The sequence below is a fragment of the Salvia hispanica genome, unplaced genomic scaffold (genome assembly GCF_023119035.1).
Source record: "Salvia hispanica cultivar TCC Black 2014 unplaced genomic scaffold, UniMelb_Shisp_WGS_1.0 HiC_scaffold_905, whole genome shotgun sequence".
NCBI classification, from domain to species: Eukaryota; Viridiplantae; Streptophyta; class Magnoliopsida; order Lamiales; family Lamiaceae; genus Salvia; species Salvia hispanica.
This window is the reverse complement of record NW_025952694.1, coordinates 1-19,000: the sequence shown is the minus strand read 5'-3', so window position 1 is coordinate 19,000 and position 19,000 is coordinate 1. Positions and strand designations below refer to the sequence as shown.

Below are 19,000 nucleotides of genomic sequence, written 5' to 3'. Positions count from 1 at the left end.
TTCTTTTTAATTGTCTGGAAGTAGTTTCGTCATTTACCATGTCTTAGAAGTGAAAATAATGCCTACTATTTTATACAACTACAATAAATATGATTCTAATAATAATTCAACTCGACGCGTATATAGAGATAGTATTTATGGAGAGTTTGGGGTTATAGAGATTATTAATGCAGTGAGAAAAGAAAAGTGGAACTTGATGTGGTTGGTTTGTCTCTCTTTGCTTTCGTGATATGTGAATTTCTAAATCTATCTCTCTCAACCCTAGACAAAAGTCACCATGGACCACTTTTGAGTTTTATTACCTTATTATTGCCAATTGTACATTTGTGTTTTATTTATATTTATTATTTTACACACATAATCATCATCATTACTAAAACAAAGTATTTACTCTAAACAAAGTAACTGGACTTTATGTACAATTATTTTTGTATAGCAATTTATATGTGTAATGTGTATGTGTTAGATGTAAATTATACTCCTATATTTATGCAATGACTTATTGAAATCAAATATTACTAGTTACTACTCGTACTCGAGTATTTAATTTAATATTTTATAAATTGAAATGACAGAATACGGTGGTGTACGGTTGTACATTTATAGATGATTTTTCCTATAGGTAGACTGTTTAAGTGTAGTGAAAAGACTGGAATTAATGAATGGGAGTTGTTAAAATCGCTTTATTGTGGGATTTGTCAATCAAGTTGTGAGAAACCCAAAAGCTGAATTCGATCTATAAGTCAGCTAAATTGAGATTCTGATGTCGTTTTTTTTAATTAATAAGAAAGAAAAAGAAAAAGAAATATAAGACATTCTACTTTTATTAATTATTTAATTAATTTCCACCGAATGGGAGTGCTATCATAAAAGTTGTATAAAAACCAAAAAATTTTTCCCCTTTTTTTCCTTAAATAGAGACCACATTTGCTATAGTTTGCACAAAAAAAAAAAATATCTCTTTCCTCCTCCTTAACTTTTTGAAAAAATTTTTCATATTTTTAAGTTTCTTTGTTTTTCTATGGATGATGAGAGTAATATATTCTCCGTTCCCCAAAATTTCTACCCTTTCCCCCAAAACTAAACCCCCCCAAAATTTTAATCCTTTTCAAGATTATTTCCCTTTTTGATGTTTTTCCCAAAATTCCTTTTAAATTAAATTCTTTAAAAACCAACTTAAAAAGGTCATTCACCCCAACTTGAGTGTTTCAAACCCCCCATGATTGGAGTGAGCAAAAAACATGTCATTAATGTTTGGGTTATTTTTTCCGTGGCAGGGTTTCCAATTGTTGGCCCCAACCAAACAATCCCTCAGGAAAAAGGGTTCGTCAAAAATAAAGGCGAAAAAGAAAACCAGGAAGGGCCCCCAAAAGGTTTAAAGGTCTTGAGACAAGCCTAAAACGCCCAAACAAAATTCAATGTTTGTTTAATACAAAAACCCACATGATGGAAGTACCAAGTCAATCTAAAAGAGGACTTGGGAAACCCCGCCAACAACCGTGTGGGAAAAATTTCTCCCATAAGGTGTTTGAGGAGGTGATAAGAATTAACCCAAATGGGAATTAAAATTTGAATGGGCCCGGGTTCCCCCCAACCCTTCCCCGGGGATGAAGATTTTTCCTTGAAGAAAGTGGGAAAAAGGTCGAGGACTAGTGAGGAAGGAGGACCTAAAATTTGACTCCTTCCCAGTCGTTTCAACTTTTGGGCCCTAAAGAGACCAAGCAAAATAAGGCTAAAAGAAGAGGCAAAAAAGGGTTGCAACGTCTTCATATACAATCCCTAATGATTTCCCCAAAGTTTGCGTAAAAAATGGGGAAGTTAAAACGGAAAGGGAATGTGATATTCGAACGGAAGATCAAAGCTGACTAGTGATATTAAGGGGGGAAATTTAAGGGCCCATTTACCCTTTAACCCCCTTGAGGGGTGGGAGGGACTTAATTTTGGAAGAAACGTTAAAAAACGTCTAAAGCCCATTTTTGGGGGAAATTTGGGATCATTTTTACCCTTTTTCAATGTATTTTTTTAATTATGCAAATTTAAACCGTTCTTAACTTAAATTTAAAAATTTGTTTAGAAATGTAATCTTTAATTTATGTTCCATGAAATTTTCCCAGTTTTATGTGATAAGCCCTTTAATCAAAGTATGCCCTAAATGACATTCCCAAATTGGGGTAACCCAATGACACCCCAAAGATAATGTAAAAGTGGTAACTATAAAAGTTTTTTCATAAAAATTTGGGGGAACCCAGAAAACCCCCTGACCACGAAAAATCAAAGTTTTTAAAAATGAAAGAAAATTTTCATCCCAAATGGGGGGAATTTTGACTCCCTTTGGACCCAAAAAATAAAGTTTTCCCAAAAATTTCCCGGTTTTTTTTCCCAAGTGGTGGTGGAACCCAATGAAAACCCCTGGGACCCCAAAAATAAAAGTTTTTGGGTTTACGAAAAAAGATTTTCCCAAATTGGGGGAATTTAAACGAAAATTAGCGAAAAAATAAAGTTTTCGTAATGAAAGGCTTTTTCTATCCGCGGGTGGTGGAACCCCGGTCCCGTGATCAGAAAATCAAAATGTAAGAAAAGCCATTTTCATCGGTGGGGGAACCCAGGAAAACCCATTGAAAAAAAATCAAAGTTGATTACGAAAAGCATTTTTAAGGGGTTGGGGGAAAGTCCGGGAAAACCCCATGTGATCACAAATGATAGTAGTGGAACCCTATTTTCAAAAAATTTAAATTTTCTATATATTTTTACTTATATCTTGAAAATTATACACAAATCCTCTCCCCGATTATTGAGCCCCTTTTTCCCAAAAAAAGTCTAAGTTTAATTTTGAAGCTTTAATTTTTTGGACAATGGGGTGGGAAGAAAAATTGTTGAACAAAATGGAAAAATTTGATCAACTAATCGAGGATATTATTTAAACAACCTTTCCCTTCCCCAACCTAAAACCGACGGCCAAAAGGAAAGGAGATACATTGGGAAAAGGGAAAGCGAAGAGGGGCATGATATTATTTTGAAAGGGTTTTTTTTTAAGATCCCAAACCCCCCCTCCAGGGTATTTTTAAAAAAGTATCCAAAAAAAAAACCTTTTTTAAAAATAATGAAAACTTTCAACCCACAACTTTTTTTTTCGGCGTGATTTCCGGCCCACTTGGTATGTCTGAATTCGGGAAAAGTCGGATGAGGATGTTGGCCCACGGGGGGGGGCCACCCGAAGTTTGAGAATGAGCGCACAACTCATTCCAAAATTTTATAAGTTCAAGGGGAATTTTAACTTCCGGGGATGATGCCAAAGCCCCCGAAGAAGACTTGGCAAGAAATTCGCATATTGGAGAACAACGTGGTTTCCCGGGATTACGGGAGTATTGGGGCATCGGGGGAAAGGAAAAAGTTCCCCCCGCATTGGGGAAAAATATCCCTTGGGAAAAAGGGAATCAAAAAATTTACCGAAACGTGGGATCCAAAAATTTTTTTGGATATGGCATGCTTTTTAACTCCCAAATTGAGAAATGATATTAAGGGTTGATCAATCTCCGGTTTTTTTATGATATTTTTGGGAAAGGGGGACCGAAGGTCAAATTTCATAGTAAATGGCCGGAAAAAAATATGGGATATTATCTCCCCATGGCATATATCCCCAAAGGGCGGGTTTTCAAATCTATACCGGTCCCAAAAAGATGAGGCCCAAGTTGTTTCTTTTGACATCAAAGTCCGCGAAAAAAAATGAACGAGTTTTTTTTTGCAAGTCGTTTGCTTTTTTCAAATGTCCCTTCTTATTTGGGATCGTGATATTATGGGGAAGATAATGATTGCTTGCATAATCTTACTTTTGATAGTGGAAGACGAAAAAACTATTGAACTATTTGGGTCCAAAAAGAATTTTTTCAAGATCGACTTGGGCAAAGTAGTCGGGGAATGGAGATGGAGATGCGAATAATGATTTAATATTCTAAGAAAAGAATTGAAATCTAGTTTAAAATGAAAAACAAAGCCCAAATTCAAAAACCAAAAATTTCCGGCTTCTGGACGATTTGGTTGAGCATATATGGGCAAAATTCGGCAATTGCAATTGAATGTCTAGTTTTCATCTTATGTATGAGCACCAATTATGTATTTTAAATTTTATATTTCAATTATTGTAATGTATATTTTTTTTTGTTTGTTTTTATAATTTTTAGTTTGTCATTTATTACGTTTTTCTATAAATTTACAATAATAAGTATTTCATGTATTAATAATATTATTAAAAAATAATATAAAAATAAATATATAATAGTGTGGTTGGGTGGTTGGGGTGGTCATTGATAAACCATGAAAATGTGGGTGGTTGGGTTGGATAAATATTGATGATGTGGAAGATGATGTGGAGGAGATAGAAATAAATCTATCCAAATTTTCTATCTCTAAAAACTTTTCAGTTATGGATGATTTGTGGAATCAAGCATGGGATTCTTTGATTCAAGAGGTGCAGAGGGAGGCCGACGAGGAGGCGGCGGCGGGCGATCCCTCGTGAGATTCGTCATCGTCGGACAATCCCACGAGACCATGTCGGAGCGGCTGAGCGGCTTCTGGCCGACTACTTTAGCGATGAGCCTCGTTACCCGGCTGAGATTTTTCGTCGGCGTTTCAGAATGTCCCGACCGCTATTTACCCATATAGCGACGACATTGGCGGACCGGTTCGAGTGCTTCACGCTCCGGAGTGATTGCACCGGCCGGATCGGTCTGTCTACTTTGCAGAAATGCACCTCTGCAATTAGGCAGCTTGTCTATGCCGGACCAGCTGATATGTTCGACGAATACCTACAGATGGGTGAGACGACTAGTCTAAATGTGCTCCGGCAGTTTTGTAAGGGCATTCGGCAAGTCTTTGGTCCGGAGTTCCTACGAAAGCCAACCCCTGATGAGTGCCAGAGACTGCTAGATATGCACGGTGCGGTGCACAGTTTCCCAGGGATGATGGGCAGCATTGATTGCATGCATTGGGAGTGGAAAAACTGCCCGGTGGCGTGGAAAGGCCAGTTCACTACCGGTTTCAAGCAGAAACATCCGTCGATGATCCTCGAAGCCGTTGCTGACTACCGTTTGCGGATCTGGCATGCATATTTTGGTGTTGCAGGTTCGAACAACGACATCAACGTTCTGCAGTCGTCGCCTATCTTCAATGATGAGTGCCGGGGAGAGGTCCAGAGATCAGTTTTGTAGCAAACGGCACGCAGTATCGCAGGGGATACTATTTGGCAGATGGAATATACCCTCGTTGGCCCGTATTCGTCAAGACACTTCGGCAACCGGCTGGAGCGAAGAGACAATATTTTGCGCGCAAACAAGAGGCCGCTAGGAAAGATGTTGAGCGAGCTTTTGGTGTGCTCCAAGCGCGATGGGCCATTCTACGCTGCCCGGCACGAGTGTGGCACGAAGATGATGTCGCGGATATCATGGTAGCGTGTATCATATTGCACAATATGATAATAGAAGATGAAGGATTTGCTGCAGAACGTTGGGCGCCGGAAGATGGTGCAAGTACAAGTCACGGTGTTGCCTCCGCGCCGATACAGATGGGTGTACCACGTAGTAATGAATATCTGATCCAACGTTTCGCTGATATACGCAGGAGCACAGCACATGACCAACTCCAGGTCGATTTGATTGAAGAGATCTGGGCACGTAGGGGAGGCGGCGTAGCATGAACAACATGTGTGATTTCCGTAGATCAAATTTTCGTTGTAATTTTCCTCTCACTTTAATCCGACGAAAATTTAGTTTTCAATTTTAATTTTATTGCACTAGCCGTTTATCTCGAATTATTTTTAGTCCGATAATTTGTAATTGAATTAAAATATACAACAAGAAAAATAAAGTGAAAGTTTTCCACTAAAAAGTGTCCACTATTGCTGCGGACACTTTTTTTTGTGGCTGTGGACAAATAAAATGGGGCTATGGACAAAAAAAAAAGTTGTCCACCAAAAGTTGTCCACCTATAGTGGATGCTCTTACTCTCTCTTACTTTTTTCTATCTTCATCTCTCTACCTTTTTCATTTTCCATTTTATTCTTTCTTTACTTAACTCACCAAACCCAATTTTTCTTAATCTCCGTGCTGAAAAGTTTTGCCTCCATTACTATGAAATGGAGGGAGTATAAAACAATTGATTGAGTAGTTGATATTGTGAGTTAAATATGCCCATTTTATTGGTGAATATTCCTACTCATATGGACCATACTTTATAAATCAAAGGGACAAATTTATGGGTGAATTAAAAAGAAAGTTATATGGCAATTTTTTTTATATAAAAAAAATCGAATAATAATTCCGATTATAATTACACTCCAATTAATCCAAAAACCAATGATTAGAAGATGAAATATATACATGTGAGATTGGGAAAATGGAAAATAAAAATAAAATTTAGAGAGTGTCTAATCAGTGTCGGGTGATAGCCGGACAGATAGCGGCGCGTGAGCATCGAGACGCCGCTCGTGTTTAGCCGTTTGAAGCCACTCACCCTTTTTATTTTCTCATTTTTTTTATTCTTTCCATATCTATAGCAATATAGGTCGTGGGATTCTGTCACTTGTCACTTCACTCAATTACCCATTTATTTCCTCAAGATATTTTCTTATTTTTCTATTTTGAGAAATTGGTTTGATGCAAAAAATTGGACAAGTAGATATTGAAAGAGCGTTGGGATAATAGTTTAGAGAACTAACTTTCAACGTAGAAATGAACTCACAAAACTTATTCATAATCCAATATTTCTCATGCATGTTTCCATTTTGGGATAGTCGTTTCGATTGTGACATTTGTTTTCGTTTAGAACAACTTTAGTATATAAATTTTAATAAATAATATTGTAGTAGTAGTATATTTTATTCACACATTTTCAAGCCACTTTTTGACTTTTGTATGTCCTAAAGTTTTGAATCATGAAATAATCTACAATGCTGATTTTCAGTACATGAATTCGATTCTATGCAAAGATTAGTTACAATTTAAATGATTTAATCCAGAAATGAAAAACATTTACAATACAAAATTATTGTATTTTACGTACTATATCCATTTACACTCCGTTTTATGTTTATAAACACTACAAAAGAAGTCTTTTTCGAGCACTAAAGTGGTCGGGAATATCAAATGAGATCAGAAAATGTAATTTCTGTACATTTGTGAGCATCATATTAGCTTGGGAAATTGTCATAATTTGCGAGTACATGGTGTGCTCGAAAATAGGAAGTCGAAAAATGAGAGCTTTTTTATGTAGTAAAACTCATTTTTTTCTCTGTTTCCATTCAACAAAGTTTGATAATTCCACAGTTACCATATAAAAAGAAGTTAATTTATGTAGACAAACGGCTCTACAGGATTATGGATTTATGGGGCCATAGGTAAACCACTTTTCCCTTTATAAAAAGAAACACATTTTCACTCTACCATCATTCCCACCCATGGTAAATCATATGGGCATCATTTCGTGTAAATTCAATTATAGAAAAAATGATTGGGTAATCGTAATAATTTTGGTCTTTTGTGTAGGCAGATGTGGGTCCCTAATATTCTTTATAATTGTCTTCTACTATTTGGCTAAGTTCATGGAGGTATATGTATATATGCTATGATAGCATATGTAGGTGTCCCACAAAATGCAATTTAGAAATTTAGACATACTTTTTGGATGTATATTTCAACCATTGTAGATTGATAGTCGTGCAGCAACTCCTTTAGTTTCTTTTCCCTTTTTTTGGGGTGTTGAAAATTGAAAGTAGTTTCATTCAATATTTCTAAAGTTTGATAGTATGACATTATCTCTACCTTGTAATTTATTTTAATCTTATTCTTACTGCTCAAGATATGATAAGTATCCACGCACAATACTACTACAATAGTACATGAGCAATAAAAAAGGGGAAGTTGTGGAAATATGATGGTGTTTGGTCAAATTCGTATTCGTTTGCAACTTTCAAAATCAGTTTGAAAAATCACGAGTTTAGATTTATCTGTAATTATTCTAGGGTAGATTTTTTTGATGAACCTAATATGGGGGCAGGAAAATCATACATGAACGTCAACGCCGATGAATTAACCGACTAATAAAAAAACATTGTCATCTGGTTGAAAAACAAACGCGATATATTGCATAAGGATGACCTCATTTTTTTCTCAACGAGATAATTGCGAACATATCAAAACTTCATAGTTTTTTTAGCGGAATTTTTAAAGTTGCGAGATAGACAAAAACTTGACCAAACCTCATGATTTTTAAGCAATTTTCCATAAAAACATAAGCCTGCTACAACTATTGGGCTATTAATGGAGTACTTCATTCTAGATTATGGAGTATATTAATATTGTAAGTATATAACTCTAATACATGACATAAACATAGTAGTAATATCATAAAAGACACAGCAAACAGTTAGCATGAATGATGACTACACATCGCAAAAATGAGTTTTCAACCAAGTGATCAGTGTGGCAAAGCATTATTATGAATAATGACATTTAAACGTAAAGAAAAGTCTCAAAATGATGACACATGAATTCTATGCGAACGAAGCCTCAATGTTACTAGCACATTTGATGCTTATTTACTTACATCGTCGAATCCACTTCTACATAACACCATTCTCTTTCATGCAAAGCACAGATAAAGAGTAATCACATGAAGATGTGTTACCGGTAGTTCATAGGTTGAAGAGTGCTGGTATTCATGGCCCTCACGAGCTCCTCCTCCTCGGTGAGAGTGTGGCGGAAGTGGCAGCGATGGCCGTAGGGGCAAGGGACGCCGTTCAAGACCATGCGGCAGACCTCAGTCTTGTAACGAGGGTGGCGGAGGACTGGTCGGAGTTCAGCAATGCCATGAGCAAACTGGCAGTTAGCTCCGTAAGGGCAGGCTCCGGTCTGTTGCCATTTGTTGCACGTCTTGAACATCCCCCTGTTTTTCCCCTTCGGGTTCCCCCCCTTTGCTCCCCTTACCCCCTTTTTCCATATCCTTTGCCATCCATAGCAAAACCAGAAGACTAAATGAGCTTAATCTCTACTACTCTACTACTCTATTTATTTCGATATTTTTCCTAAAAGTAAACCTTTAAAGGTTTGAATCCAAACCAAAACTGGCTAGATAAAAAAGATGAATGGGGGTGATACAGGGGAAAAAGGCATTCTTAGTTCAAGAATGGAAATAGGGGATAACTTGCTTCCCTTTCTTATTGGTCAATTTGTTAAGATCGCTCCTTTTACCACCTTTAAATACCCCTTTTTGCTGCATTCATAGCAAACAGAGAAAAAAGGGGCCTTCCCCAATATATTATATCAAGCTATGTATCCCTTTCAAAAAAGCGTCTCCCAAAATTTTGGGTCCTAAAAAATTTCTTTAGCATAAAACCTTGAATCTGGAATACAGGGGAAAGGGGAATTTTTTAAAGAATGATAAATTCTCTATGTTTTCTCAGTCAATTAGATAATTTTTGTTGAGATCAGCTCCCTCTTATCCCCTTTTCAAAACACCTTTTTTTTGCCACACCCCAAACAGAGGACATATGCCTAACCTACCTTTTTTTCCCAAATGTCTTTCAATCTATCGTATCTCCCCAAAGTTGTCCCCATAAAATGTGAGCCCTAACAAAACTGGCTGGTATAAAAAAGAAAAAAATGAACCCCGGGGAATACAGGGGGAAAACCCTTTTTAATTTTAAGAATGACAATTTGGGCTACTCTATGTTTTTCAGTCAATTAGATAAATTTTAAATTGAGATCAGTTCAAAAATCATCAAGAATGGCATTAAAAATTTGGGTCCCAAAAAAACTGGCTAGCATCACAATTTTGGCCCTTGAAATACCCTTTTGTTGCATTCAAAACATAAAAGGTTTAAATAGCCTTAACATGTACCCCCTGTATTTTTTATCTACCCTATCACTCAAAAAACATCTTTAAAAATGAATCCTAACAAAACGGGCCAGAAATTGCATAAATTGGAAAAAACAAATCGGAAACCACAGATAACAGAAAAACACATTTTTTTCAGTAAATTAGATTGGATCAGCAAAATATCATCAAAATGGCAAAAAAGGTTTTTCTCGGTCACAACTTCTGTTCTAAAACCCAATTTTTCTTGATGAAAAATAAATAATATATAATAATTAAACAGCATATACCACTGTGCTGTAACCCCCAAAGCAATAAAATTACCGTCCCATTTTTTTCGTTTAACGACAATTTTGGGGGCCCCTGCCGCTCCCACCCCCGCTGCTGGCATACTCCCGCCCGCCGAAAACCCATTGAGCAAACAAATGCCCCGGGCAAATGAACCCTTCTCCCCTTAGCCCCCCCTGACCGGGCCCCTCACGCGGGTGGGGCTCTGCGCCACCGCCTAAATTCTCCTCGTCCCCTCCTTTTCCCCACCTCATCGCCATCCTTTCGTCAAAATTTTTCCCAAAACCCGGGAAGAGGATCGGCGGCCACACCCGAAAAGGCGGCGGCAGGTTGGGGAAGATTCAACCGATTGTTCAAATCGAGGTTTGCCATTTTCAGATTGACGTTCTCCTGCCGGAGCGTCTGCGCCTGCTTCGCCGCGCTGCGGAGGCGCGTCAGCACCATGCGGTGGCGGTTCGTCAGGTCCTGACTCAGCATCTGCTGGAATTGGGGCAAGCACGGAGCTAGGCTTTCTCGCCCCCAGCGGAAGAGAAATCGGAGGATCCGTCGTCGTTTAGGTAGTTATTCTCGAAGCCTGACGAATGATTTGGCGGGAAAATCGACGAGTACATCAGCGGATTCAGATCGAAATCGAATTCACCGTTGAAAGGCATAGTGGAGATTCCGGTCGAGATTGAGATTTCTCTCTGCATAGTTCCTAGCCGCGGTGCATACGAATTCTGCGCAGTGCTCTGCTTCGCCATAAAAAGGCAAAAATACATGAGATTTCATGAATCTTCTGAAATCGAGAGCTGTATATTTAAAAATTGCAACTAGTTCTTCTGATTAATCAATGAAATCTTATTGAATTTGAAGGAAAATCTCTAATTGAGTGATATGCAAGCGAGCGACATAAAATTTCATCGCACTGCAATGCAGAATCGATCTAATTTAAAATGACATAAAGTTCTTCGCATTGCAGAATTGATCTAATTTAAACCTAATCGATCGAGGATAATTTAATCGCTCAATTGCGTCGATGAATTGAACTAGAAACTGTGTAGATTAACTCACTTGATTAGCAATCAAACTTCACGCGCAAGCTTCAAATTGCTCTTCAAAACACCTTCTGCTCCTACGCGAGAGAGAGAATTGAGCGGTTTTCAGAGAAGCAGAAACTTGAGAAGTGGTGGAGAGGATGAAGAAGATGGCGTAATTTATACTCTGAGCTCAGCTGATTGTATTTGACCCCGGGCCCTTGCATGGTGAATGCTCTTCAATTGCATTGAAGGGTATTTTCGGCAAACTAATTAACCAGAATATTAAATGTGATTTGGCGGGAAAATTCATAACAAGATGAAGTAGCTTAATTAATGTATCATCCTATAATTTATATTTTAATTGAACAATTATTGTTCAACTCAAAATTTTAACGAGTAATTTTGGAGTAGTAACTTTTTTATACTCCATATAATATGGTGAAATTAATTTTAGACTCATTTACACTACTATTTCACCAACTACTATAGTTTCATGGTTATTAAGCGATTAATTGAATGATTAAACAAAAATAATAATAACAAATTGCATAAATATGTGAAACATGTGCATTTCTAAAAATGATGATTATCCTAATCATTTTTGGAATCTCTCCCCAAGTTATCTTAAGTTCTTTTCTTGAAAAAAACAAATGATTCATTTTTCACAACACCAAATTAAAAGAGCTTTAAGAGGCTCAAGATAGACAATTAGTACTATTATTAGCTTGCTAATAATAAATATTTGTGAAAATAGTTTGTTAGAGGAACAAAATCCATCATATCTCAATCAGGTCTTTTCATCAATCTTACTCAATATAATTTGCAGTTAGTTGAAAACCACAGTTGCAACACACGTTGTAGTTAGAAATAAACATTTTAATTGATTTGCTTGATATAGAAGTTATTTTTAATTTGTGGGAAAGATTGAACTTGTTGGTGGGCTTGCAAATTCTTGCATTTTTTAATTTAATTTTTTCTTTCTTATACAAAAGTTAGATTAAATTAACACAAAAAGCCATTTGTAGCAGACAAAGACTCATGATTATGATCGAACAACATTGCTTCTTTATCACAACATTAAATTAGCTTTAAAATCTGGTGAAATATGGCAATGATCAATTTTGGTTTTTGACCAATTACAAAGTGCTTTTTTGTTGTAATGTCATGGTTTGTTAAAGCTCATGCAACTTCTCACTGACCTTCACATAGAAGTTTCATCTTCTCCAATAGTGGGATTTTCGTTCCATTTTTTAGAGAGTAAAATGGCCAAGCCAAGAAAATAACGAGATACTTTATCTACATCTAGTGTGAATATTTTATAATTAATTTAAGTGGTAGTACAATGTTTTCACGTTCTCGATACTAAAAATTCTCATACTTGATATGAACATGTGAAGATGTATGGATGCTTCAATAAAATTTAAAGGTACAAACTATGAATTGACAATGAGAAAAAAAAGCCCAAACCTATTTATCAAGCTTAATATATGCTCTTAATACTCCTTCCGTCCGAAAAATAAGGTTATTCCATTTTTTTCCCCCATTTTATAAATATGATAATAAATAGTTAAAGTGGAGAAAAAGGAAATAAGAGAGAGAGTAATATAGACAAGAGACTTCTCTATATTATTCTCTCTTACTTTCTTTTTATCCATTTTATCTATTTATTAATATTTTTTCAAAACGAGATAATGGAATAGACCTATTTTCAGACGGAGGGGTAGTTAATTTGCATATGAGTGTACACTCTATAACATGTCTATGACTATTAGTATCTTTAATTCATAAATTCAAGAATTTATTGGGCATGATTATTTAGATTCAAGAATCTTATAGATATGCTTAATTTGGCTATACGAATTAATTATCTAAAAATCCGATGCACTTTATTTTCTGAGAAGGGGGGGAATCTGGATGACTGGATTTTCATGGATTCTGAATAAATAAAAATCAATAATAAAATTCAGACAGATTCTTATCAAGATGGAATGCCTTAAATTAAAGTTCACCAACATTTATTTAGATTGATAGAATCTACTAACCACATTATTGCATCGATAGAATCACCAGATTTATGAACAAATAAAAAGATACTCAAAATATTTGTTTTCCACTTTATGGTCTTTCATTTTTTCATAAATTGACATTTTCTACCAAAATTATTGTGATGAATTTCGCAGAGATGAATCAAGAAATAAACACAATTCCTTCAATTTTTCGAGGCCTTCGCATTCTTCTGCTTGATGATGACACAGAATCGTTGTTAAAGTTAGCATCACAATTGGAAAATTATTCCTTATAGAGGTAACATTTTAGTTCATTTATTTACTTACTCTATGAACTTAAATTTTTGTTTGTAACTATTGGTTTTATTCATAACAACATTAACGACTACCGAACTGCCCACAATTGCACTATCCATTTTCCAGAACGATCGGACCGGTTCGATCTCATCATGGCCGAGTCGAAATGCAAGAAATGGACTGTTTCAAGTTTATGAAAGCCTACATCTTATTAAGGACATTCCCATCATATGTCAAGATTTCTATAATTGGTAATTTTTTCTATTATATTTTCGTATTCTATCTCGTATTTCATTTTATCAATACAATGACACGTATGCATTCAGCCATTCAGTGATTTCCCTAGAACCAAAGAGGAAGTGTGATCGAGGAAGCCATGGCGAAGTGTGGCATGCTTCTTTCTCTAAGAAACCAATAACTCCCAAGAATCTCAAGAATGTGTGGCAACATGTTTATAGAAAGACTAGAATGATGGGAATCAAGAGTAGTGATTGTGAAGAAGCAGAGTCTCATGGAGCCAAGGCAGGAAAAAGGGGAGAAGTTGTTCACGTTGGAAACGAGCGTTATGGGGAAAGTCAGCCGAGCTGGGAATTCGAGAAGAAAGAGGCTGCTTACTCCAGAAAACTACAGCAAGAAAATCAAGAGGAGGAAGCTGGCTGAAAGTGAAAACCATGAATTGGCAGATTCACCTACAATTTAGTTAGGATAATTTTGAAATGAGTCATGAAATTTGATCACCTTTTACATTTCAATTATTTTATGAAATTCAGCAAGTAGAAAAAACCAGCAGCAGTCATAGTTCACAGTATAATAGGAGTGCTATAACAAAGTAGAATTTGTCAAAATCTGCACCTCTTAATAAATGGATTAGCCTCATTTCTACTTGATATATCAGACTTGCACAGTCTCAAACTCCGACTTCATACGGTTAGATTGCTTCCATTGTTCATTGATGCTGGTTTTCACTCTCGACTCTGCCACCATGTTAGATATGCATGAGGAGCCCAACCTGCTTCAGCCATCACAAACAGAATTCAACGTTTAATTTAATACCATATCAGAACTTTCACCGGATATAAAAAGGCGCGAAGCTATTCTCAAATATTAACTTGAAACAGAAAACGAATCACGAAATGAAAATAAGTGTGGAGAAGAGTACCGTCTATGTCATATGGTGGAGGAAAAAATTGCAAGTAACAAAATGAAGCAACTGTCAACCCTACATGTTGAGCAACCACAGATTATTAGTAAAAGAAAGTATAGACCTAAACCACGTAACTGAAACCGAGGATACCCCATATTGTTTATGAAATACCTAGTAGACCTCCAGCAAAGACATCCTGCCAGTGATGCCAATAATCATCAACTCTCGAAACTCCTACTAATGCTGCCAAGAGTAATGGAAAAAAGACGAGACAGAGCTTTGCTACGTGGCCTCTGCGATCAAACACTTTAATTTTACCAGACAAATACCAGGCCAGGAAGCCAAGCCCAGCAAAGGACCCTAAGAACAATAACCAACCCAGTCTTTGGTTAAGACAACAAAGCTCGTGTAACAGCATTATACGGAAATATTAGGTTTCACTGATTAGTATACGTATATAGCAGCGACAGCATATGAGACTAAGAGACTGATTTCTTGCAATAGGAGTATCAGGTGTCACAAGGAATCACTCACATGAAGTATGTCCACTGGGAAAACTTTTATGACCTTCTTTTATGACACTCTTTGATCCAGTGCACTGGACATTCCCTGTCACATTATGAAAAAACTATCCACCAAAGTGAAGTACAGTTACTGAATGCTAGTGGCTGCATATGCAGTATAAGTTGTTCCGGGTCTAAAATCGCAGCATACCAACAGGACTTACCGGTTTACCATCAGGGAAGCAGCGCCAGTAGAAGTCTGGTCGAGGTCGGCCAACAGCATCTTTAATTGCATCAGTGAGAACACCAGTAATAAGTACAGAAAAAAGCAGTCCTGAAAGTGGATGCACACAAATAATATCACATCAATTCTAAGCTTTTGATCAATGCGATTGGCAGAGGAAAAGAAAAAGGGCAGGCGAGAAAATGAGAGCCATACCCAGCAGAGCATGGTGTAAATCATAGACATTGTGTCGAATGAAGTAGAAGACAAGAATGACAAGGAGAGGCAATATTACTGCAATTATCTGTCACATATTTTTATTAGAGGAAATAGTTATCTGTCTGAAGGTATCTCAATTTATATGCAGTAATACACCGATTTGAAGACACTGCATACCGGAACAGCCCAAATGGGAACGGTGTTATCTTTCAACGGATACTTGAGGTGAGTCATCATATCTTGACCAACAAACCGGTGAAATGGTTCGATGACATTCAGGCTGATGTCGATCGCCACAAGCAGAAAAAGTATAAACCAATCATGCATGTGAAACCTGGCTACTTGAGCACCATGAGATCTTAATGTGTGAGCACCCAACTGAATCTCCGGCATCTTCACAGCCTAGAACAAATTCAAAATAGTACAAAAATTGTAGTGAATGATTCAGACTCTAAAACCAAAACTTTAGAGGTTGCCGAAAAATAAATTCCTCTGTTATCATTTGAGAAGCACATATAGTTAACAATCACATAAACACTAGTTCATGCAGGTGAAAATGCGGAAATCAAATTATATTTACATTTACAAGTATCTGAACAAGGTAACTATATACTCAGTTCAATTCCTGCAGCACAACAACACTTTAGTCGCTAACTCCTATCTTCCAACTGAGATTTCATTTTTGAATTTCTGATGTTCCTGAAAAATTCCGTTTGTGAATTTCTAACGTCGGTATTTCGATTCATAGAGTTCTCTTTTGCTATCAAACACAAAAACAATAAACTGTGCCAAAATTTCATTACTGCATTTTTACATCGGAGGAATTCGTAAGTTCGTCTTTGCTCTCCAAGCATAAGAATAACAAAACTGAGCAAAATTTTATTCAGAATCACGTTTGCAGTTTGCAGCAACCAAAAAAATACTCTGTACAGAAGAAGCAACACTCACAAATCTCACTGGGAGCTGATGAATGACAATTGATTCCAACAAATATTCAATTAACTCCAACAAGTTATTATTCAAAAATAAATAAAACAACCGTATTTGAAGATTTTAATACAAAAGCAACAGTGAAACATAATTCACCTGAGAAGAGCGGCACTATATGAATGCACGCTCGAGAGAGACCAATAAGAAATACGCTGAGCACCCAATCTATATCAATTTTGCGAAATTCCAAATTTCGAATTCAGAGAGAGATTGTTGATTGCAAATATTCTTCAGTCAAATAAAGAAAGCAACCCCAGTCCAATGCAGTCCAGATATTCTGACTTTTGACAGAATAATGGTTGTTTAAACTCGAAGAAAATTCACGAAGCCAAACGCTTAAACTTTGAACCTAATTTTGAATCAGTAGTAAAACATAGGAGTATTAAATTCGGCTAAAATTTATGATTTTAGAAATCAATAGTCTTATTTAATATTTTTTTTTTTATCATTTTTCATGTAAAATTTCATATTTTGCACCATATTTGTTTCAATTTTTTGGTCATAGTATTATGTTCAATAATCAATATATGTATCAAATATTTTAGATGTTTTAACATAACATTTCAGATCCAAAAAATCTCATATTTGCATTTAATTAAAAGGATTTACAAAATAATACTACGACGTGTATCAAATACTTGGAAGTCTCCCAGAATAAATAAAGTGTCACAATGGGTAAAACACCTAGTACAACATGTCACAATAGATTAAAGATCTATTAATATATTTTAGATGTAACAATAGATATTATTATAAATTTATTAGGCAACTTAAAAAAGTGTGATATAGATCATCCGCATCATAGGCGTACACACACAGATTAAAACCATGATGTATTATCAATTTTCAGAAATAAAACTTATCATAACATAGACACAGATTTTCTCATAATTCGAATGAGATACATCATATATTCGTATATAAAAAAAATAAACATATAAAACATTTATAATTGTATAAATCATAGATAAATTAATTTTAGAATATGTTATGAAAAAAAATACTACTACTCACCGTTCCACAGTAATAGAGGCATTTCATTTTCTCCACTCGTTTTTAAAAAATGATATTAAATAGTTAAAGTGGAGAGAGAGTAAAGTAAAAGATAGATAATGTAAAGAAGTGTCTTATCTACAATATTCTCTCTCTTACTTTAATTTTTCTCCACTTTAACTATTTATAATTATTTTTTCAAAATGAGTGCGCAAAATAAAATGTCTCTATTGCTGTGGAACGGAGGGAGTACTATTTTTATTTAAACCATCCTAATAAAGATGACTCTTTCTTAAAATCAAAACACATTTATCCTCCTATTTTATTCACTTTCCACTTCAAACACAGAACAACACTCTCTAAAATCATGCCCCTTAAAAAATGATTCGTCTTTCTTAAGATGGAGATGGTACAATATAATAATATTATTATTACATTAGAAAAGTTAGTACTCTATTTTGGTCTATATAAACTTGGAGTATTTAGTATGTTTTATAGGAGGATTCATAATTTTGTGCAATTAAATTTATATTGTTAAATATAGAGTAAATGCCAAAACTGGTCATAAATATATGTCCCTTTTATGATTTTGGTCCTACACTTTATCTTTTGAATTTTTGCATCCTGAACATTTCAACTCGTATCACAATTGGTCCTACACTAACAGTTCAGTCAATTTTTAAACGGTTTTAATCCGATTTTGACCTATTTTTAAACGGTTTTAACCCGAATGGGACTGTTAAAACCATCAAAATCGAGTTAAAACCGTTTAAAAATTGACGGAATTGTTAGTGTAGGACCAATTGTGATTCGAGTTGAAATGTTCAGGATGCAAAATTTAGAAGATAAAGTGTAGGACCAAAATCATAAAATGGGCATATGTTCAGGACCAGTTTTGGCCTTTACTCTTAATATACCAAATTTTATTCAAAGTTTATGATTTTAGGAATCAATATACCCCTTTTAAAAATAATGAAAAAACATTAGTTTTGAAATTTCAAATAGGATAGTTTTTCGCTATACTTTGTTACATTTAAATTAGGTTTATTTTAATTTGTAATGGAAATTAATTATAATACGAGATGTCACTCATTCTATTTCCGAAAATAGTTCAATACTTTCAACTGTCGTCACCCACCTCAATCGGCAGTTTTATTTGACTCCACACCAACTTAGGTGGTGTTCGATTGTCATGACTAATAATCATGAGACTATCCATCTAGGATTGAGTTGTGGATTATTTTAGTTAGAGGGGGGAGGCTATGACTAATTATCATGAGACTATCCATCTAGGATTAAGTTGATGGGGTCAATCTTATGAACCAAACATAATACATATTTAATCTTGAGATTTAGTCTTGCCAACCGAACACCCCCTTAAAGTCATATTTGTGTTTACTCAACGAGCTTACTTGGATCATTGGCAAAAAAATTTAATTAATTTAGGAAAAAAA

At 35.6% G+C, this 19,000-nt stretch overlaps 3 protein-coding genes across 3 annotated transcripts; 1 reads left to right on the top strand and 2 right to left on the bottom strand.

Annotated features, from left to right (window-relative positions):
* Positions 1 to 4,631: 4,631 nt before the first annotated feature.
* Positions 4,632 to 5,689, top strand: LOC125200321. Its single transcript, XM_048097989.1, has 2 exons — positions 4,632 to 5,183; positions 5,279 to 5,689. Exons 1-2 carry the CDS (start codon positions 4,632 to 4,634, stop codon positions 5,687 to 5,689), a joined length of 963 nt encoding a protein of 320 aa, XP_047953946.1.
* Positions 5,690 to 8,415: 2,726 nt separating this feature from the next.
* LOC125200320 (zinc finger CCCH domain-containing protein 39-like) lies at positions 8,416 to 11,313 on the bottom strand. The gene is made up of 3 exons (XM_048097988.1): positions 11,206 to 11,313; positions 10,439 to 10,883; positions 8,416 to 8,991 (listed from the first exon to the last, which is right to left on the bottom strand). The coding sequence occupies exons 2-3, from the start codon at positions 10,627 to 10,629 to the stop codon at positions 8,673 to 8,675; spliced, it is 510 nt and encodes a 169-aa protein (XP_047953945.1). The 5' UTR covers positions 10,630 to 10,883; positions 11,206 to 11,313; the 3' UTR covers positions 8,416 to 8,672.
* A 3,123-nt stretch (positions 11,314 to 14,436) lies between these two features.
* Positions 14,437 to 16,780, bottom strand: LOC125200323 (lipid phosphate phosphatase 2-like). The gene is made up of 8 exons (XM_048097990.1): positions 16,650 to 16,780; positions 15,741 to 15,965; positions 15,561 to 15,648; positions 15,346 to 15,455; positions 15,153 to 15,246; positions 14,790 to 14,978; positions 14,634 to 14,693; positions 14,437 to 14,486 (listed from the first exon to the last, which is right to left on the bottom strand). The coding sequence occupies exons 2-8, from the start codon at positions 15,954 to 15,956 to the stop codon at positions 14,437 to 14,439; spliced, it is 807 nt and encodes a 268-aa protein (XP_047953947.1). The 5' UTR covers positions 15,957 to 15,965; positions 16,650 to 16,780.
* Positions 16,781 to 19,000: the final 2,220 nt, after the last annotated feature.

Bases quoted from the DNA above. Each gene is read 5' to 3' on its own strand.
- LOC125200320 (XM_048097988.1), bottom strand. From the start codon at position 10,629: ATGCTGAGTCAGGACCTGACGAACCGCCACCGCATGGTGCTGACGCGC. The intron at 8,992-10,438 runs GTTTTGGGAAAA...TGGATGGCAAAG, and splicing joins GCCGCCGATCCTCTTCCCGG to GATATGGAAAAAGGGGGTAA.
- LOC125200323 (XM_048097990.1), bottom strand. From the start codon at position 15,956: ATGCCGGAGATTCAGTTGGGTGCTCACACATTAAGATCTCATGGTGCT. The intron at 15,649-15,740 runs GTATGCAGTGTC...AATATGTGACAG, and splicing joins TTCCCATTTGGGCTGTTCCG to ATAATTGCAGTAATATTGCC. The intron at 14,979-15,152 runs GTGAGTGATTCC...TATTGTTCTTAG, and splicing joins TCCCAGTGGACATACTTCAT to GGTCCTTTGCTGGGCTTGGC.
- LOC125200321 (XM_048097989.1), top strand. From the start codon at position 4,632: ATGTCCCGACCGCTATTTACCCATATAGCGACGACATTGGCGGACCGG. The intron at 5,184-5,278 runs GTCCAGAGATCA...GTATTCGTCAAG, and splicing joins ATGATGAGTGCCGGGGAGAG to ACACTTCGGCAACCGGCTGG.